The sequence below is a fragment of the Rhipicephalus sanguineus genome, chromosome 1 (genome assembly GCF_013339695.2).
Source record: "Rhipicephalus sanguineus isolate Rsan-2018 chromosome 1, BIME_Rsan_1.4, whole genome shotgun sequence".
NCBI classification, from domain to species: domain Eukaryota; kingdom Metazoa; phylum Arthropoda; class Arachnida; order Ixodida; family Ixodidae; genus Rhipicephalus; species Rhipicephalus sanguineus.
The window spans coordinates 155,073,343-155,094,658 of record NC_051176.1 but is presented as its reverse complement, the minus strand read 5'-3'; the positions used below and the strand labels follow the sequence as shown (position 1 = coordinate 155,094,658).

At 41.7% G+C, this 21,316-nt stretch overlaps 1 protein-coding gene across 3 annotated transcripts in view; it reads left to right on the top strand.

Moving 5' to 3' along the window:
- The window catches only part of LOC119400563 (uncharacterized), a 273,061-nt gene that overhangs the window by 225,309 nt on the left and 26,436 nt on the right, over window positions 1–21,316 (top strand). For 2 of the 3 annotated variants that reach the window (XM_049417292.1, XM_037667635.2), the window contains 5 exons: window positions 2,535–3,299; window positions 3,852–3,900; window positions 4,953–5,061; window positions 9,329–9,508; window positions 18,485–18,601. In XM_049417292.1, coding sequence (XP_049273249.1) covers window positions 2,535–3,299; window positions 3,852–3,900; window positions 4,953–5,061; window positions 9,329–9,508; window positions 18,485–18,601 — 1,220 coding nt within the window. The remainder of the gene's footprint in view (window positions 1–2,534; window positions 3,300–3,851; window positions 3,901–4,952; window positions 5,062–9,328; window positions 9,509–18,484; window positions 18,602–21,316) is intronic. The other variant, XM_049417290.1, reaches the window with a different exon arrangement.

Here is a 21,316-nt window from a genome sequence, read left to right as displayed (position 1 = left end):
GGTTTTCCGTGTTTTCTAGAAGTGCGGAGATCGGTCGATCACCGATTCCGACTTCCGCGCGATTGCGGCGACGCCTTTGCACGTAAGCGTCGGGAAAGAACGAAGGCTAGGCGGCGGCCACCGACGAACGCGCCAGCATGACTTATCGCCGACAACCTTATCACAATAAGTATCTTCAGCTATCTGCCCGGGCACGCGTGCAGCACAGCGCTACCTTAAGCCTACTGCACGCTTTTACTTGGCGACAACCTCAACGCGCTGGGCCGCCGATCGCTGCCGCCTCGTGCGGGGCTGTGTTCAAGCGCGCGCCGCTTTGTAGAAACGAAAGCAGATCGCTGTTGCGGAGTTGAGCATTGCGGGTCGCGGACGCCGCGAAACCTCGCTGCATTGACGCTATCACGCTAAACGCACGCGTACGGTACAGCAAGCGTAGCGCTGTTGTAACCATATTGCACGCTTTTATTAGGCGACCACCGAACGCGCCTCCGTTCGCTGCCAGGACCGCTACAGCGTCGCGGAGGAAGCTCTACATCGCTGCGTTAACCGAACAAGCTACTCGCTTTATTTGTGCCCGGTCTGGAACGAAGTGGGCACGAAGAACAATCCCACGACTGATGCGCGCGTGCGGTACAGCAAGCGGCCCGGTAGTGACGGCGTACGTGAGCCGAGCAGGCGACGCGCTGCACGCAACTACCCAGGAGACGATCGGCTCCACGCGGCCGTATCGCGTGTCAGTTTTCGTTTAGTAGCAGATCGCGGTACAGGACGCATACACATATATTGCGGAATGCAGACACTGTCCGTTTTGTCGCTATGTCGGTCACTGCGTATCCCGGACCCTTTAATAGTTTCGAAATGCTCTTTGGCGTGGCTGCCGCGCGCTATCGGGCGGTCGTGCGAGAGTGCTAGGATATTTTCTCCACTTTGGCAAAAAGAAAGAAAAGGCTTTGCGATGGGTACTTTAGACAATATTTGCTGTGGCACTCTATTTCTCTGCTGGCGGCGATGGCGTACGCCAGGAGAGGCAAATTTGTACTTGGTGGTTAATGCGTACTACCGTTTAGTGCGTAGTTATGCCGCGTTCCCGGCAGGTACGTATTAACGAGGTTTCACTGTATTTGTGTCAACGTGGCCCATGATCTTTACGGCCAGGCTTTCTGTGTGAAAATCTAGGAAGCCGAGTTATCCTGAACGTGACATTGCTGGGGATTTTCCTAGAGTACCTGTGTCTATTTCATGATATACTTGTTTTATTGCTTGTTTCCATGATATTTCACATTCAGTTGGTTATTAATTCAACTTGCAGTGCATGCATGCAATGTACAGGAAAGGGCCCTGAAGTCGATTGCAACGGTACTCTTTGTTAAAAATAAAAATGTGGAATCATATGAAAACACACCAGCAAACTGCAGAAGACATAACCACAAACCTTAAAAAAAGTAAAGGAAGAGAAGAAAAACTATTGCATGTAATACATAGTAACAAAAGTGCAGCAAATCAGTAGTCGAATGAAATGCTAAAGTTAAATAAAATGAAATACTTAGCACAATGCATAAAAATATTGCAAGGTAATATGATGAATGTAAACTTATGCAGGTAAGGATGTTTCAGTTCAAGTTTAAATGCATAAAAGGATGCTTAAGCTTTGAGGGAATAATGCAAACGATTTTACAGTTTTTATAACTGGGGATGAAGATGTGACTTTTTCATAATTGACTTGATTTCTGTGCAGCAGGAAATTGGAGCTACATGTAAACCTTAGGTTATTTTTATAATAAAAAAACTTGTAAACAGTGAACTTGTTTGAAAGCTGTTTAGATACAAATTTATACAACAAAATTATGAGATAATAGCTGAATAAGTTTGCCACAAGAAAGACATTGTTTTGACTAAATAACAAAGTAGCATTTGAGCAAGTTGACAGTTATACAGCTGTTGATTTTTTTTTATTTCGGTTGTTAGACATGGGCCCACAAGTATTGTGCGAATTTAAAATGCCAGGTAATCACCCTTTAGTTGGTTTTAAGTGAAGGTGCTAAGTCCATAACTGTTGAAAATTAAATGGCTGACCCAAATAAATGTTTAGTCTCCATCAAACTTAACCCAAACAATGGCAGTACACCTTGAACAGTGTTTAATATGTATATTCATACTATTTAGCATGGGTCATTGGTTATAAAAAAGAAACTTCCCAAATGAATGTTTACAAGGCCACTTATGGTAATGTTCTAGCACCATTTGCACAAGAAACAAAAAGGCCTTCAGTCATGTTCAAGATCTGACTGCAGCTCTACTCTTGTCTTATAGTTCCCAGAGCTGCACAGCCACCATTTTTTGTCTTCAGCTTGTTAATACCAAGAAGCTTTTTCTTTTAAAGCCTTCTTCTTGCATGTAGTGCATATAAAAAAAAATTGTATTTGCTGAGCCTGAGCTTTTGCTCGTGTTGAAGGTGTTTCTTTTTTTCTTTTTAGTACTATTCTGCTCTTAATCAGTTTAACTTGTTAACTTATTAACATGTTATTTTGTTTTTACAGGAATTGGTACAAGCAAAGATGAAGCACTCTCTGCTTTTTCCAATCTACAGGCATTACCTTCATCGAATGAAGCCTCACCAACAGAAGAATGCCTTCTTGAAGACAGTATTCAGTTCCTTGTACATCTATCCGAGAATTTCAGCTCGTGTAATATGAAAATAGTGGACTGGGCTCTGTCACTTGTCAATGTCACCCTTGATTTTTTACTAACCATCTTTGAACCAACAGAATTCAGCCTTTTGAACCCTAACCTCTGGCTTGCAAACTATGACGATATAGGAAAAAGGGCAGAAAAGGATTTCTATTTAACTTCACTGTGCTGCTTTCGTGTATTGAATGGTCTTGCATGGCCAGATGTTTGCAAGCTACTAAGCCGTGCTGATTGCTTGCTTTTTAGGGAAGTTCGAAAGGCCCTTGTGTGCTTTGGAGAGAGATTGGCTCAAGAACAGAACATTAAACATTCTCTGTGCCTGACTCATGATTTTTGTGCTGCTAGCTGCATTGGTGAAAAGGAAAACAAAACTTCACTTAAAGCCAGGACACATGAGGATCTGTGGCACTTGGTCAGAAAGATGCAGTGTTTCCTAAGCTCCCTTGAAACTGTGAAGAAAAGTTATGAAGCACAGAGCCCATTTCTAGCTGGCTTGAAGGATTTTGTCATGAAGTGGGACCATGAAGGAATGGACTTGACTGTGTGTGATAAAGACACACAAATTAGTGCCATTGAAAGCATTCTCAAGCAGGGAGCTATGCCACTGACCTCAGGTAGGTTTTCATGCCTTTTTTTCTTTTTTCCAAGGGGCAGTAGTCAAGCTCTAAATTCGGCACATTTGAGAATTAATGCAACATGCATTCATTAACTGTTAACATGATGTGTGGGTTGTATTTGTCAGTCTCTTGGGAAATTTTTTAAAAAGCCTTGTGGTATGTTTTCTATGAAAAGGGCCTGTCTTTTGTGTGAACTGTGTCAGGAATAGTGGTGGCATCGTGTGACTGTGTTCAACTGTAGAATGTGCTGGAATGTTTTACTGTTGCACAACACTTTCTGGTGGTATAAATATTGGATCGGAAAGTTTCTATAACTGCAGCAGACTTCCTGTGCCAGCAAATAAAGAGAAAATGTGTGCATGATATGAGGAATCAGAATTTTTTGATTACATGTTGAATTCCAAGATGTCAATGCAGCACCACCTTCCTGGGCTTCATTTTGATATTTAAAGCAAAATAACCGCATATAAATGTTAAAGGTCTGCTGTTGTAGATATGTGGAGACTAACATTTGTCACTGCAATATTGTTTACCCTCCCTCTGCTCTAGCATTCACAATTTGGATTGTAAGCCACGAATCACTTCTGACGCAAGAATGGTAAGATTAGTTTTTTTCTTTTTTTTTCAAATGTTTCTCTCTTTTTTTAGTGTATTTGTTGTGAATCTTGTTTAAGAATACTAGTCTTGCATTTCATTTGTGTGAACCTGCGGTTGCAATGCTTAAGGTGTGCTGTAACTGCTCCGGAGCTGGGCAAGTAAATATTGTGTAGATAAGATATAGAGCTGCAGACATTTTGGCTAATTTTTTTAGTTAAATGTAGTGTGTTTAGTGTACAAAATCCCTTTCATTTTGAACAGAGTGCTCTTCCTTATTGTTTTGAAACTGCTAACTGCCTTCCAGCTGGCAATAAGGGGCGGCAGCTCATAGGCACTGATCATTAGCTGATAATATTTTACAACACATCACTTGTGTACGAGCTCACATGCATACACTGTCTACCAGATCTGCCAAAGATGGTTGGAAACAGAGAAACAATGTTTGCTGACTAACATTTCAGCCACTGGGGGCCTTGCAGAAGCCCGTCTTGAGTGATTACCATAAGTGTGCCAGGAAAACAAAACAAAAATAGAGAGGTGTTGTGGAGCTGAGCATTGTTATTAGTATAGGTAAGTTCAGGAAAGAGGATAGGTAAGTTCAGGAAAGAGGGGGCTGTAAACATTGCACTGCCGCTTGTTTCATTCATATTAAGTCTTCCAAAAAAAATTCTGTTGGGATTACATTTCTTGAAAAACCCCACGCCCAAACATTTTTCTTGGGTCTCAGAAAAAGGTGCTTCCGGGCCTCTTTAAGTGTCTTTGCTGGGAAGTTGTAGTACCAGTGTGACAATGACTAGAGTGTCTAGAAATGTCTCATATTTTCTGGTATTCTGAACACCAAAAGTATAAAGCCATCATGTAAACATTTCTCAAGTAATGTATATTACGCACTTCTGTCATTACAGTCTGGTGTTGTGTAAGGAAGATTTGCTTATAACAGCAATTTTTCCAACAGCTAGAAAACTTGCAGCAAAGAAATATGTAGTTGCAAAGTTGGTACATAACTATTTCTGGAGGATCATGCCTTATAATGTTTATTTCTTGGTCTCCCAGGACCTGTGATATGCTGAACAACCATTTGAACCTGTTAAGCCACCCAGAGCTTTTTCATCGCCTGTTCGAAGCCGCTTTGTGCAGTGGTGTAGACGAAGTCGTAAAAAAGGTGCCAGAGGAAATTCTTCTCTAGATTTGTTCACTGTGCATGCTTTTGTTGTATAGCCAGGTGCATGTAATTGTGCTGCCATGATGCCATAACTCTTAGAAGCAGCACTTAAGGCAGTGCTCTATTTCATTGAAATTGCTCTGAAAAATTAAATGCAGTGTCTCTACAATGCATCTCATAGATTTTGGGCTTTTTAGAAGGCATGTTTCCAAATAAGCTTAGGCAAAAAAATGGCCATTTTTATCCCTCGCAGGCCTGTTGATGTTCATTATAACTACAAATTTAGGGCAACAAATTCATGGTGTTCTTTACAATAGGCACTAACAGTTCCTCACGATGCTCTCAGCCTGATTCAAATACATTGTTTTCACTTGTGTAAGTCAGTGTTTGCCAAAGTTCAGGTAACTGAAGAAATAATTGTGCGCAAAGACGGACACATTTTAGTGTTGGGTCATTCCACGCCAAACGTCCCAGACATTGCGCTCGACCCTCTCCAATTGTATTGTAAAAAATTGTGGACATTCATATCAGTGCACTATGTGCCCTCGGAAAGTATTTTTTGGAAAAAAAAATTTCTTGTCTGTTACAGTGATTTGAATTTTGCCGTAGTGGGTGAAACATAGGTTGCGAAAAAATACTCTAAAAAATACAATACTTTACGGAACGCCTTAAATATCTGCTGTTTACTTGAAAAGGAATGGCACTATTTTATTATCGCCCATTGACGACCACTACTTTGTCTCACGATGTGCTTTGTGGTGAAGCAATGCTGCAATTCTGCGCCCATTTTGATTATTTTTTAGAAATTCTACGAATATTACAGACAAAATAGGACTCTATCACATGGCTGGATAGTTGGCAGTAAGCGTGTCAAAAAAGTATTGAAGTCGATGACCGAGTAGTTTTGAAATGGAAGGGGCGCAAACATTTAAAAATGTGTGAAATGCTCCACGTTCAGGCACATGTAGAGTGGTGATGCAGTCCAAGTAAAAATGCACGCTTGGTCTCGTTGGGAAGAGTAAACAAAGGAGATTTATTTGTGAAAGTTTCATCGAAGTGTTTTTTGTTTTTGGCGAGAAACAAAAATTTATGTTGAGCGTTCGCGACGTGCCTGGGCGCGGGCCCGTAAGTCCGCTTCACTGCGCCACCACTGTTCCTTGGGGCAACGGAAGTATGCAGTGCCCACGCGGGTGGCACGATCGTGTGCTGCTGTGAGTTTTCACGTTGCTGAAAACTTGCAAACAGTGTATGTGGCTGGCAGAATGTTTCGGAAGGGCACTAAAGGCTGCCGGTTAGTAGTCGGAGCAGAGCACGATTTCATTGCCACGTCACTGCATGCACACGTACGACAGGCGCAGAGCTTGGGTTGTGTTTTCGATCTCTGCGGAGGTTGCAGTTCTTACTTCCGTTGCTGACGTGTGGTCTTCGCCACTTGAAATGCCTGTGTTGCTGAGTAGGTGGTGAGCCCGGCATTAAGAGTGGTCGGTGATGATGGCACGAAAAGGTGAAACGTGCGCGTACCTTTGACTGAGATTGTAGACTCAAACCTTGCTGAGAGCTCAACTTTCTGCCAAGGGCGTCCACAGAAATTTTTCCAGGGGGGCACATCCGTGGGGTGGGGGGGGGGTTCACTACCGTGACTTGACCGGCAAGGTTAGTCAATAATATGTAATAACGTGCAAAGTTGGCTGGCAATCCTGAAGGCCGTTTCACACAGATATGCGGACCTTTTGTGTGCTAACGAACGTGTGCAGCTTATTGCTACTGCATAGAAAGATATTATCCGAAATTCCAGGGGGGGGGGCATCCGCCCCCCCCTTGCACCCCCCTGCGGACGCCCAGGAAAAGACGCTGCATGCGATGCTTTCATCTTAGTAATCGCCTTGCGATTACTAAGCGAAGGCGATAGACATTTAAAAGGACGAAGCCGCCTTAAAGGCGGCTTCGTCCTTTTGTGTATTTATCGCTTTCGGTTTCCGTTGTACAGGCTCTCCGTTTAAAATATGACACGATAGCAGTATACTCACCATTCGCAATGTTTATCTTACGCGCTGCCAAGGGATGCGGCCGAAAGACGAACCTTCGAGTGCCGCGTGCTCGCTCGGCGATGCGATCACCGGAGCAAAGTTCACCTCTGTCGAAGATCCGAGCGTAAGAATACGTAGCACCATTCGGCTCCGAGGCACGAATGGCGCGAGTCACGTTCAAGCTAGCTGCCCATAAAAGGAATTATAAGTGTATTCCCGGTGCCTGTTAGCCACTTTTATTATATGATATATTTTAAATGAACCATCACTCATATTCCCTGACACTTCGTCGGCGGCACTGCGGAAAGCCGAAGAATGCGTGTCGAAACGTAAAAACTCACAGCAGCACACGATCGTGCCACCCGCGTGGGCACTGCATACTTCCGTTGCCCCAAGGAACAGTGGCGGCGCAGTGAAGCGGACTTACGGGCCCGCGCCCAGGCACGCCGCGAACGCTCAACATAAATTTTTGTTTCTCGCCAAAAACAAAAAACACTCCAATCCAATAAAACTTGCACAAATAAATCTCCTTTGCTTACTCTTCCCAACGAGACCAAGCGTGCATTTTTACTTGGACTGCATCACCACTCTACATGTGCCTGAACGTGGAGCATTTCACACATTTTTCAATGTTTGCGCCCCTTCTACTTCGAAACTACTTGGTCATCGACTTCAATACTTTTTTGACACGCTTACTGTCAACTATCCAGCCATGTGATATAGTCCTATTTTGTCTGTAATATTCGTAGAATTTTTAAAAAATAATCAAAATGGGCGCAGAATTGCAGCATTGCTTCACCACAAAGCACATCGTGAGACAAAGTAGTGGTCGTCAATGGGTGATAATAAGATAGTGCCATTCCTTTTCAAGTAAACAGCAGATATTTAAGGCGTTCCGTAAAGTATTGTATTTTTTAGAATATTTTTTCGCAACCTATGTTTCACCCACTACGGCAAAATTCAAATCACTGTAACAGACAAGAAAAATTTTTTTTCCACAAAATACTTTCCGAGGGCAAATAGTGCACTGATATGAACGTCCACAATTTTTTACAATACAATTAGAGAGGGTCGAGCGCAATGTCTGGGACGTTTGGCGTGGAATGACCCTGTTTAAATCGCACTGACACATGCTGATGTGCACTTGGCACACGGACATTCCCTTAAGTGAATATTCTAGGAAATGCATACTGATGGCTAGAAAAAAACCACACCTCTGTTGCCATCCACATCACAGTTTGCAGGTTCTTACTTTGCTGTTTTGTAAGTGGTGCAATATTGTGCAGGGAAATATTGCACAGGATTGGCAGGGTATGTAAATGAGCAGACATTGGGCTTCTAGTCAGAAAATAACAACTATAAATTTTCTTTCGCAGTACATGCCTTACATAGCATTGGCCACCATACATATTCCTGGCAGCAGATAAAAAAACAGTTAGATGCTCATGTATTTCAGCTATTTTTGGGATGGTACAAGTACTTGTGTTGATTTAAATAAGCAGAATGTGTAACTCTATTATTTGTTGCTGTCCGTGGTAGCCTACCTATCCTTGTCTGTGGCCCTGCCACGGTGGTCTAGTGGTTATGGCGCTCGACTGCTGACCCAAAGGTCGCGGGATCTAATCCCGGCCGTGGTGGCTGCATTTTCGATGGAGGCAAAAATGTTTGAGGCCCGTGTACTTAGATTTAGGTGCACGTTAAAGAACCTCAGGTGGTTGAAATTTCCGGAGCCCTCCACTACAGCGTCTCTCATAATCATATTGCGGTTTTGGGACGTTAAACTCCAGATATTATTATTATATCCTTGTCTGTGCTTGTGGTAGGTGCGGGCCTAGACTCAAACAGCTCAACTGTTAGAGTGATGAGCTGTTGGTGAACAAGGAATGTTGCTGGAGTTAACATTTCAAGAAGGGAGCTTATCTTTGTTTGGGCAGCAACTGCTATCCTTAGCAGTGTTTTAATGTGCTCTATGTTTGTGTAGGAGGAGAGCAAGCTTTTGCACAAGCCCTTGTCAAAATGTAAGCTCCAGTGACACTTGTTGGCGAGTTCTCATCATTTCAAACCTCCATCTTCCCTTGAACCTCTGTCTTGTTTGGATTTCTGCTGCAAAATTCATCTGGGGATATTGCATATATTTTGCCATTGCCCTGATAGATAATGACCAGATAATCTATAAAGTGCCTTGTGAAAGAAAAGTAAAGCTTTGGTTGTAAATGTACTCCTGTGCCTGGTATTTACAGCTTGTACTCAAGATATGCAGTGCAGCACCACTGAAGTTACAAGAAGCCATGTTGTTTTATACATTCAGCTCTGAGAGCTTCAGTGATGACTCTTCACCTTTGAAGCTGACCGACTTTGAAAACCTGCTGACTGAGAAGTTGAACCTTGTTTCGGATGCTGACCATAGCAATGATCTTGAGGTGATACTTCAGTACCTCTGTTGTGTACCTGTAGCGCTTTTGCAATTAGAGGGCACATGATAGAGCTGAAAAGAGAAAAGGCAGACACCAGACTTCTATCTACCAGCATAAGCTGCTCTAGAACTGACATTCTGTTACAGAGCCTGGGGATTCTGGAATTGGGGAAGTGGAGGGAGGGAGGCAGTGTCAGATGGGCCCTTCCAGACCTTTGTGTTGCCCCTTGTTATTGAATTGAATTGACTTTATTCCTCGCAACAGTATAAACACTGTTATGGGCAACCAGAGAAGAAAAGCTGGTTAAATAGCTTCAGAGTTTTCTGGCCACCCTCCACACACGTCAACATAATGGTGGTTGCAAAAAAAAAAAAGCATATACAGTACATTGTATATGGCTCACATACAGGAATGAAGCATGCTTGCACATGCCACGTATAAGACTCTCTTAAAACAAAAACATTTTTGATAAACACCAAAACAACATAACCATTTCTTAGCAACGTTTTGAAACAATAAGTAAACGAGTTTATAGTAATTATGCTATGTCAAAAAACACTCTCCGTAGTTCTTTAAATGAAATTTGTGCGATGTTAAAGAGCTGATATTTACTAATTGGGTTTAGTGTTATTACTTGTATTACTATTTTAAATAATGCTTTGGTTTCACGGTAGCAAAAATAAGAAAACCGGTTTTTGAACAAAAGGTGAAGCATTAATAGTAGGGGTGTGTGAATATTCGAAATGTCGAATATTTTTCGAATAGTGTTTACTGTTCGATTCGATTAGCACTGGAATTTTACTATTCGAGCTATTCGAACTTCCCAAAGACAAATACAGTCAACGCCCGATTGAAAATGACCCCTTCAGATTTTTAATATGCTTCACCACATTACACTCTCGTATTGCGGCAAAGCTGCCTTTCAAGCTCCGTTACGGTCGAACTTTGCCAAGAGACAGTCGTCCGATTGGAAGTGGTCCCTAGATTTTCAATATGCTTCACCTCATCACACCCCCGTATTGTGGTAAAGCTGCCTTTCAAGCTCCGCTATGGTCGCAAATGTATTAACTCCAGAAAACGCTGGTTCCATCATGGAGATGAAAGAGCTGGAAGAATTTTGGGCTCAATTAATGCTGTTTTGGGCCTGAAATTTGGGCAGGAAGTCCGAAAAATTGGACGCCGAAGCTTTTTAGCATTCAAAATGTCAGATGTTCTTATATATCGATATCTACGAGGCAGATTTGGAACTCCGGACTTGAAGGGAGCACACCCTTGTCCGCCACATCAGTTGGGCTTCCACAGAAGTTGAAAGAGAAGGAGAGGCTGAGGAAATGGCTTCTTTGCCTGTCACGTGTAAAGTGTTGTCGGCAACACTTTGTTTGAACCAAATCATGTATATAAATAGAATTCGGCCTCTACATTGCCTCATTCTTGATAAGACAACTATGAAACACCACCCCGCTAGTGCTTCATCAACCTAGCGAAAAGAAACACTTTCATGTTTCTATCTCATAAGAATAGGCTTAGAAATCCTAACTTTTTTTCTGCAATTTCGCTTCGAAGTATTCGAAAAATATTCCAGAAATATTCGGAGAAGTATTCGAAAAATATTCGATTCGATTCGCACTCACCCTTCTATATTTGAATTCGCTTTGCACCCAAAATTTTGCTATTCGCACAGCTCTAATTAATAGTGGCAACATATTATTCAACCACTACAAGAAGTAAAGTTTGTAATGGCCATATGAGCTTACCAATTACCAGACAAGCATGAACCGATCTCACATTATGACCGCAAGCACACTCTTTCACAATGCTGGCATGCCATTAGGGAAGTGTGAATGCTTTGCACAAAATTTCGCTGCCTCCAAGACTAGTTTTGCAGGAAGACAGCTCGCATGAACCACCAACCACGTTTTCTCACTCTTAGCCTTTACACCCACTGAAGATTACATTCAAGGTACAGTATCCAGGTCTCTGCGGTCATGGCGGGGCTAGAAGAGAGGACACTTGCTGTCTGCCGTTACTGCCATCTTCCCACCCGAGTGATGGCAGTAATGTGCTTGAGCACATCACTCAGGTGGAAAGATGGCACACATCAAGTCAACATCCTCCTTGGCTTACCTTTGCACTGACAGTACAATGAGTACTATCTAAAATCACAATGGAGAAAATTTGCCTATACTGCTAATTGCTATTGCAATAAAGAGAAGGTTTGTGTTGGTGAAATCGCCCTAATTTCTGCTCCCATACTCAAAGTACACTTCCAGACCTCCTAGTAACAAAGTCAAAGTTTAAGTCCAAGGTGTGAAATCTGCTCATCATAGTTGGTGCCACTAAGATCACGGGGAAATCAGCATCATAGTGCTGCATGTTATAGTTGTATGACTAGCTCATTGAAGATAGGTGGATATTTGCATTGTTGTAGGCTTTTCAAGCTGTTATAGGCTGCAGATTATAGTGTAATCTGAAATGAGATAGCATCTGAATGTGTGACTTTTTTTCTTGCATTTGTAAGTTTAGGTTCATGAGACATATTAATAGAAATTTGTATGCATTCCTCATTTTTTTCTGGGTGCTGTGGCAGATGGAATTTTAATCTGGGGATTGCCAACTTATAATCTCTCTGTCAATGTACCCATGATTTGCAGAGTGTTGGGGAGGACAGGCAAATCAGCTTTTTGTACCTCTTCTGTCAATTGAAACACAGGTGCACATGCGTTGGTAGTCTTGTCCAATTCATTGAAGACCATGTGCCATGTTGGGAACGTTTACATGCATGTACTAGCTGCTTGAGGCCTCCATTGGGCATGGATGTTCATTATACACTTATACGCCTTTGCTGTGCTTTTTCTGTTTTTGCTTTCATCTCTGATGTGCTCTCATCTTGTGCTTTGACTGTCTGTCGTGGTGGTACAGTGGTTACGGTGCTTGGCTGCTGACCAAAAAGCCATGGATTCGATCTCATCCGCTGTGGTCGCATTTTTATGGAAGTGAAATGCTAGAGGCCCATGTACTGTGCAATGTCAGTGCACATTAAACATCAGATGGTCAAAATTTCCAGAGCCCTCCACTACGGTGTGCCTCATAATCATATCGTGGTTTTGGCGTGTAAAACCTCAGATGTTATTATTATTATTATTATTATGATGTATGACTAGCTCATTGAAGATAGGTGGATATTTGCATTGTTGTAGGCTTTTCAAGCTGTTATAGGCTGCAGATTAGACGGAATAGACGGAAAGACCTAGACGGAAAGACCTAGAAACTATCGAAGAATCGATCTGGCTAGAAATCAACCTTGAGCGCCGTGAAAAATTGTTGATTGGATGCTTCTACTTACCGCCCAGCATTTCCCCTGCCTCGTTTCACGATGTCATGTCTTCTATTGAACTTGTGATATCTTCTCATAGTGGGCACAGAATTATTGTTCTTGGGGATTTCAATGCACCTGGAATTGACTGGAGCACGCTTACCTTTTCTCATTACAATCATTTCACAGAGAAAAAGTGCAGCCTGCTCTTGGACTTTCTGGCGTTTAATTCCCTAGTGCAACATAATTCAGTCGTCAATTCCAGTGGCAACGTCTTAGACCTGTGTGTGTCAAACGATCAACCCCTTGAAGTTTCCCGCTCCAACATCTCTCTTGTACGTCCGGACAAATTCCACCCACCACTTAACGTAAGATTATCCCCATCAGCCGAAACAACGAGCTTCAGCAGTTACGTAAACAAATCTCCGAGATTTGCCTTCAAGCGAGGTGATTACACGGGCCTCTATCATCACTTGTCTACCGTTGAGTGGTCACAGGTTACTGACAAACCAAATGTTGATGAGCAGGTTGATCGGTTTACGGAGCTTGTACTGAGCAGCATGCGTAATTTTATTCCCAATATACACCTAAACAACGTAAATATCCCCACTGGTTCTCATCTGAACTTATCAGTGCACTGAAGCATAAAGATCACGCACACAGGAAATCTAAATGTTCTCCATCCAGCGAGTGGAAGGAAGAGTTCAGCTTCCTTCGAACTCTCTCTAAACGCCTATATAAACGGGATCATAGTTCGTATATTGAATTCTTAGACAAAAGCTCCTCTGACAGGCCGGCTGAGTTTTGGAAGTATGTACGTAAACGGTCCAGCAAAAGCGGAGAGTCTTTCAGACTACTAGACTCAAATGGGGTAGAAGTGCATGCCGTCGCTGACTGTTTTGCCGCACATTTCTCATCCGTTTATAAGGCCTCAGACTCTAGCACTGATATCAGACAGCCTAAGGCAGTTCGCTCACCCAGTGCTTTGTCGCTGGATGAAAATCTTATCTGCGAATGCATTAAGTGCTTAAAACCATCCTTATCATGTGGCCCAGATGGCATCCCCTCCGCCATACTAAAAGCTTATAGTAGTATATTTGTCCCAGTACTGACTACGATATTTAATAACTGCCTGGACACTTCCACATTTCCTAGCATGTGGAAAACTGCTCGTGTTTTTCCAGTATTTAAGTCGGGCTCTAAAACAGATGCTTCTAATAATCGCCCGATTTCTCTACTATGTGCCATCGAGCTGGCTCTTCACGACATATTGTCTTTTAGTGTGAAAAACTCATTGATTCCTAATCAACATGGTTTTCTCGCTGGCCGCTCAACTACCACAAATCTTGCTAGTTTCATGACGCAGATCTCCACACCTATTTCTCAGAGAGGACAGGTTGACGTAATTTACTGTGACCTGAGCAAGGCTTTTGACGTAGTTAGCCACACGCTGATTATGGTTAAACTTGCGCACTTTGATGTTGACTTGTCAGTTGTGAATCTCCTGCAGAGCTATCTGCTCAATAGATATTGTTATGTTGCCGTAAATGGCCAAACGTCTTCTTTGTATAAAGTGACTAGTGGGGTCCCTCAAGGGTCGGTATTAGGCCCACTCCTATTTTTCATTTACGTTAATGATGTTTCTTTTGCCATTCGTAATTCTTCTTTCCTCTTGTATGCCGATGACATCAAGATTTTTAAGGAAATTCATTCAGTTAACGACTGTCGCTTGCTGCAGTCAGACTTGCGCTCTTTTTCCGAATGGTGCGACGGTAATAACCTTTCTCTGAATACCTCGAAGACAAAATTCATGTCTATCACTCGCAAAACATCTAGCGTGTCATTTCAATACTCTGTCAATTCTGTGCCGTTATGCAAGGTTTATGAAATCAGTGATCTTGGTCTTGTTGACAGCGCGTTAAACTTTTCTTCTCACATTAAGCGTGCTGCTATGCGGGGCCTTCGTTCTCTCGGATGTGTTTGTAGAATATCTCGAGAATTCAGGTCTCCCATGGCCCTACACAAATTGTACACGGCAATATGTCTTCCGCAACTTGAGTATGCGTCCGTGATATGGAATGGCATTGCTCAATCCAGCGGTAACACCATTGAACGAGTCCAGAAAAAATTCCTCAGCATATATAATCATCGCTTTGCTAAAAATGACTCTGGATCTCGTTCAAGTACTGCTGAATTATTATCACTGCCATCACTTCACTGCCGACGAAATCGCTCTGATCTCTTATTTCTTTACAAGCTAGTCCACGGTATCATATCCTGCCCTGTACTTCTCAATTGTGTAAATTTTCGAATTCCGCGTAAGTTAACCAGAGAGAACAGACCGTTTCATGTACCCGCCTGCTTCTTCCAACACTCTACCGTTCACAGAATACAAAGTCTCTATAATGTTAATTTTCTTGATCTTGACGTTTTTCATAGCCCACAATCATTGTTTTTATCCGAGCTTTGCACTGTTTTGACATAGTATGGCACAATGTACAAAGTCTTCCCTTCTCCGTCTTTCCGCATAGTTGTATATGTGCAATCTAATTTTTTATTCCCCTTCAATATTTCTCATATTGTCTAATTTTACTCCTCCCCTTTTGTGTTCATTTCTCTTTGTCTACGTGTTTTTGCTCTTTTTATTTCTGAAGACTGTCTGTATTGTATTGTTTATTTTTATTGATTTTTTTTTTTTGCGTGCGCCTGCACAAAGACCTCACGGTTGTTCCTGGGCACGTTAAATAAATGATTGATTGATTGATTGATTATTATTATTATTATTATTATTATTATTATTATTATTATTATTATTATTATTATTATTATTATTATTATTATTATTATTATTATTATTATTATTATTATTATCTTGTGTTTTCACATAGTTTGCATGGCTGGAGCTGCTGTGAAACACTACTCAAGGTCATACAAATAAGATTTTTGCTCAGTTTCAAAGTGAGGGCATAAGCTTAGGCATAAGTGTGGGCATGTTGGTGATCCATCGCCAAAAGAAGCGCTGTGCAAAAAACGAGTACAAGAAAATGAAGACCAAAGCAGTGTGTGCATCATTCTTTCTTGACCTCACTTTTTGTCCTGTGCTTGTTATTCTAAGCTTGCCTTGCGAGTTAGTCCAACTGTCACTCATTTTAATCCACCCTTCATTGTAATCCAAGCACGAGGTAATCATCCCAACATCAGTCATTAATTCAAATGCCAGTGAAATTAATCCTAATACAGTGTGCTTCATAAATATAGTTTAACCCACTTCTGTTTTTAACAATATATAGGATCTAACAACAAGCAACTGTAGCATGGTGAACTTTTGTGTGTCCACTATGGTGAAATAAACTGCCTACTACAATTTTCCCACATCACAATATTGGTTATAGCAATTAAATCTGGCTACTAGGTGTCTGCGTGGAAAGGAAGGGACTGCCCGGAATGCTGGATTAAAAAAAAACAAAACGAGCGACTGCACCCATTTGCGTACCCTGTGTGCTGCACCATTCATACAATAGAGCCAGTTTTCCAGCCTTCTCCTCACCACCAACCTCACACACCTGTCACTCATCCCCTTTCCACCCCTACGAACTCGGACTGTGCCAGCAAGGGAAAGTGTGCGTGGTTGATGCTTGCTGCTCGCACAGGGGGCAGGGAAAGGTGGCATACAGATGTGTGTGTGTGTGTGTGTTGTGTCTCACATTCTGGGTCACATTCTCTTGCTGATAATATGTGGCTGGGCAAGCCAGGGGAGATGGGTGATGGCTTCCAACTTTCAAAAACTGGCCACCGTCGCTTGTTGCATGCGATAACAGTGTGCAAGTTGGTCATCGTAGTCTATAGAGTACAGCAAGGAAAATGGTGCGTCTATGGCATGCATAAAGGGAGGGCCACTTAAACAATCCAACACAATCCCAAACCAGGAGGAGACGAAGAAGGGCACTGGCTGCCCCTTTCCATCTCTTCCCCAGCACGGGCTGCCCCTCCCCACCTGTGTACTATTTCTCTATATGTTAAATAACTGCATTTTGTCAGAATTAATATAAGGCTCTTCTCTACTGTGCCCCTCATATCCTGGCTGTTCTTGAAAGACGTAACTTTGGAAATAAATGAAGCACAAGCATCAATTAGCAGTCTGAGAACACTTTAACATGTTTAAATTGCAAACGAGTTCTCGGGTAATGCATGAAGTGGACAGGACTGTGAAACTTTCATTATAAAAAAATTCATATGCACTTCTTTCCCATCAGTCTGCTTCAAACTAACTACACACTGTTTCTACTGCACTGACATTTTTGTTATGATTTTGATCTTGCTGTCAGTTCCAGCTCCAATATAAGGGAGGTGTCTGTGCAAATAATAAAGGCAATTATATAGTGCAACAAGAAAAAAAAGTAAAGTTTACATGACATTCAAGCTATTCTTATTTTGTACAAGACCACTTAATGCACCTCAGTTTCATGCTGACATTTATTAGCAGTTTTCTTACACATGAATTTCCCTCTGCTGTATTGCTGTGAAAAAAAAAATCTAAATATAGTGTTATGTCATATCATATGGAGAAAAAGCTACTGGCCACCCACCATGCCTTTTTATTTTAAAGAAAAAGTATCGATTCCTCACTGTTTCATAAGAACTCACTTGTCTAGAACTTTGATGAATTTCTTAAAAAAGTATCTAATGTACAGATTAAATTTACTTGTGCTGGCATTGTAGTAGCTAGTGCTTAGATTATATTGAATGGCTCTTGAATTAATTTGCATGGCACTTAATTTTTTGATAGAACATGTATTAAATTGATTGGTGCACGAATTTAAGTGACTGGCACATTTATTAAATTGAGCGGGAAAAACCTGTAGTGTTCAAGCTGTCTGAAAGCGGCCCCTACGTATGATTAGCAGTCAATCATACAAATGCTTTCAGAAGGCTAGATGCTGCCCAGAAATGTTAAAGTTGGCTGTGTGCTCAGATACATGTTGGGGTTTGTAAAGGGACATGATGCTGCTATTTATATGGGTTTTTTGTCAGGCTGCTTACCCATTCTATCTGTGCAGTAATTAGATCTACTTTGGTTTAGAATGTTATGGGTTAAAATTGTTTCTACAGCTTGAGATAAGTAATTCCAACCCTCCCCTTTCACATTTTTTGTGCACACAATATGCATATCTTCTAACTATTACAATTTCACTTTTGAACTCATTTGCTATTGTTGCATTGAATAAATTTATAGTTTTCAATTGTGTGCAGCATACAGCAAGTTTTAGTTTTTAAAACAAAAGCCAGGATAGTCTCTAATCAATTCATCAGCCTGATTTTTTGGACCTGCTGTATTACTCCGACCTACACAGGCTACCATCATTTCATCATCACCATCATATTTTTCCCCAAATATTATTTTCTTGCTTTTACCACAGTATTTTTCAAATTTTAGGGTTAGCGTGTCTGTATGTGTATGTACAGCCTCTTAATCTCCTTTTCTTTCTTTCTTTCTTTCTTTCTTTCTTTCTTTCTTTCTTTCTTTCTTTCTTTCTTTCTTTCTTTCATTTTGTAAATCCTGTGTCTGTAAGCGTTTATTCATATTTTAGCTTAAAGGTACTCGGTTGTGATAGTTTAAGTAGAAAGTTGCTGATGACAGCTTTGTATTCTTGTTTGTATTTCCACAAAAGGGTAGAGAACAGATATTCAGCGAGTTTGCAAGTTTATGCTTGCAGTCTCCCTCGGAAGTCCTCGAAGCAGTTGTCGACATGGCTGTTACTGATGGGTGCACCTCTGCTGTTTCACAGGTGGGTTTTTACAAGGCTGTAGGCATGTTATTCTAATAATGAGCTTCTTGTAATGCTACTTAATGATGCCTTCAACCACAATAGTAGCTTAGCAGGTGGGGTGTCGCTCTACTAAGCTCAAGGAAGCGGGTTCTATTCCTGGCCACAGCAACCTCATTTCGCTGGGGGCGAAATGCCAGAACACTGAACACCCATGCACTTAGATTTAAGTGCACATTAAAGAACCACAAGTAGTCAAAATTAGTCCGGAGTCCCCCCACTATGGCATGTCTCATAATCATATCATGGTTTTGACGCATAAAACTCAAGAAATTATCATTAATAGAGATACCTTGCTACACCTACTTAACTTTTTCTTTTTCCTTATGCTTTCTTTTTTTCTTTCGTTATTGCAGAAGTGTCTGTCCAGGCTGAACCAGTATTTGTTTTACCCAACCACTAATGACAAAGCATGTCATATCTTCCCTCCTGCGTGTTTGAAAATTATTCTTGCCTCAAGGTTTCCTAACAGATTGTCTTCTGACTGGACTTGCTTATCTACTTTTAGAGAGGTGATGCGGGACCCCTATAAAGCAAGCATTAGACGCCTAGAATTTCCAGGTGTAGAAATGATATACCATAAGAAGTCTAATATGGCACCAAGAACCAGTGCTCTTTACTTAGCACAAATGAACCATGTTGTGACATTTTGATCATTACTTGTGAGTATTCTCCTGTGGTGCTGCTCTGAAGAAAAGTAGTATTGAGATACTGTGTTGTGCCACATGGGGAAAATGCAACTGGTCACCCACCTTGCCTTTTTATTTAAAAAAAAAAGTATCAACCTCACAGTTTTGCAGAAATTTACTCAGTGTATCTCGATGGCTTTTTAAAAAACAGGTTGTGTTTGGATCAAATTCACTGTGAATAGCATAAATTTATTTGTATTGCCGTTGAATTAACTGGTGCTTGGTATACATAGAGTGGCTCTTCAGTTAATTTCATGGCGCTTTGACTAAAACAAGTGACAGACAAAGTAAGTTTATTTTTACATTTTTGCGCCTACTCACAAATGGGTTGAGGGAGGTGTAATTGAAGGTGGCATTGTTTACCTCTTGTGGATAAGTTGAGGCATGTCTATCAGTGCTATTTTATCAGGTATATTTTACCAGTACGTAGCCCGAGAGGCCTGTGCCTGCTGCAATGGCTCAGTGGCTCACAAGGGTTACCTTTTCAGCAAGGTCGAATACAAAAATGCTTGTGTACTAAGCAGTGGGTGCATGTTTAGGTTAAAAATCATTCTGGAGTCCTATGCTAGACGACGTAATCTTTCATTGCCTACGTGTTGCTTTGAGGTCTTAATATGATCAGTTAATCAGGCATAAGCTCATAGTTTCATGATTGTTCTTGGCAGTGCTGCATCAACAGCAATGTCACTTATAATGGTATATATTACTTGAATCAAGTGTGAACAACTTTTGTGTTTGGTAGTATTAACCCTTTGCGGTCCAAAACATTTAGGCAGTTTCCGGCTCTCCCGGTCCGGAACTATTTTGGCAGTTTGGCGCCGCGAAGAAAAACACAAACTGTGGAAGAAAAACTCGCGGGATACTTATTTTTGCTCCTGCATTCTGCAGGCAACTCCTTTAGCGATATTCTGGCCGCGTATGGTACCGCTCAAAGCATTCTCCTGGGAGCAGGCCAGGGTTGTTTCTGTTCCCCTGTGTGTCAACAGAGGTGTTGTTTCCACGGCTGTCGTCGTAGTCTTCGTCACATTTCTGTCGAATCACTGTCATCGCTCTCTGGCGGAGGCACATTATTCTCTTCCTCACTAAAGTCATCCTCGCTTTCGCTAAAAGCACCACCATAAAACGCGCGCGGTGAAAACCTGGCCATGCTTCTCAGCGAACCGCGCGCTAGTGTGTAATGTACGCTCAAGGATCCGTGCCGAATATAGTGCTGCACCCTAGTGTAAAAAAAGTAAACCTCAACAAACAAAGCTCACTTATTCCTCAAGAGAGGGCACTTCATGTATACAAAAAAATGGGCGCGGCTCGCAGTGAGAAAACCGCGATATTTAAACCACGAACACCCTTGTCGGGCGGTGCCCGACAGCGGACCGGAAAGGGTTAAATGTACATGCCTGTCAACGGACTGTTCTTGTATCATGAATTTGAAATGCATGTTCGCCACTTTTGTTTCTCTCATTTATACAGGCTGTTTTTTTTTTTTGGACGATACAGATTTTTGATAAAAATGCTATAACAGTCAGGCCACTGTCGTCTTCGCAAACAAACTCTATCTTAAGGCGGAAAAACGTTGCCGCACCTTAATCTACATTCAATTGAGTAATTAACAAATGCGTGTTAACGATTTAGTTATTAAATTGAGAGCAGTTGTTTATATGGACAATTTGTAGAACATGACAATTTGTGGCATGCCCATTTTTCAAAAATCCCCCAAAATGCATGTAATTTGAGATATTAATCATCGAAATTCAAGGACCTCATCCAGGCATTATCAAAACAGAGCGCATCAGGTGCACAAGAAATGCGGCAGCTGTGTTACGTCAGACCGGAAGTTCACGTGATGCACTTTGAAAAAAGGCGCATCACAGCAGAATCTGGTCAGGAAAACAGCAAATTGTCTCAAATGCCCAATTGGATCGCTTATTCTTTGCATTTGGTGTGTAGTGCTTATCTATTTCGTTGTGAAAACTTTAAAGAAGTGCAAGGA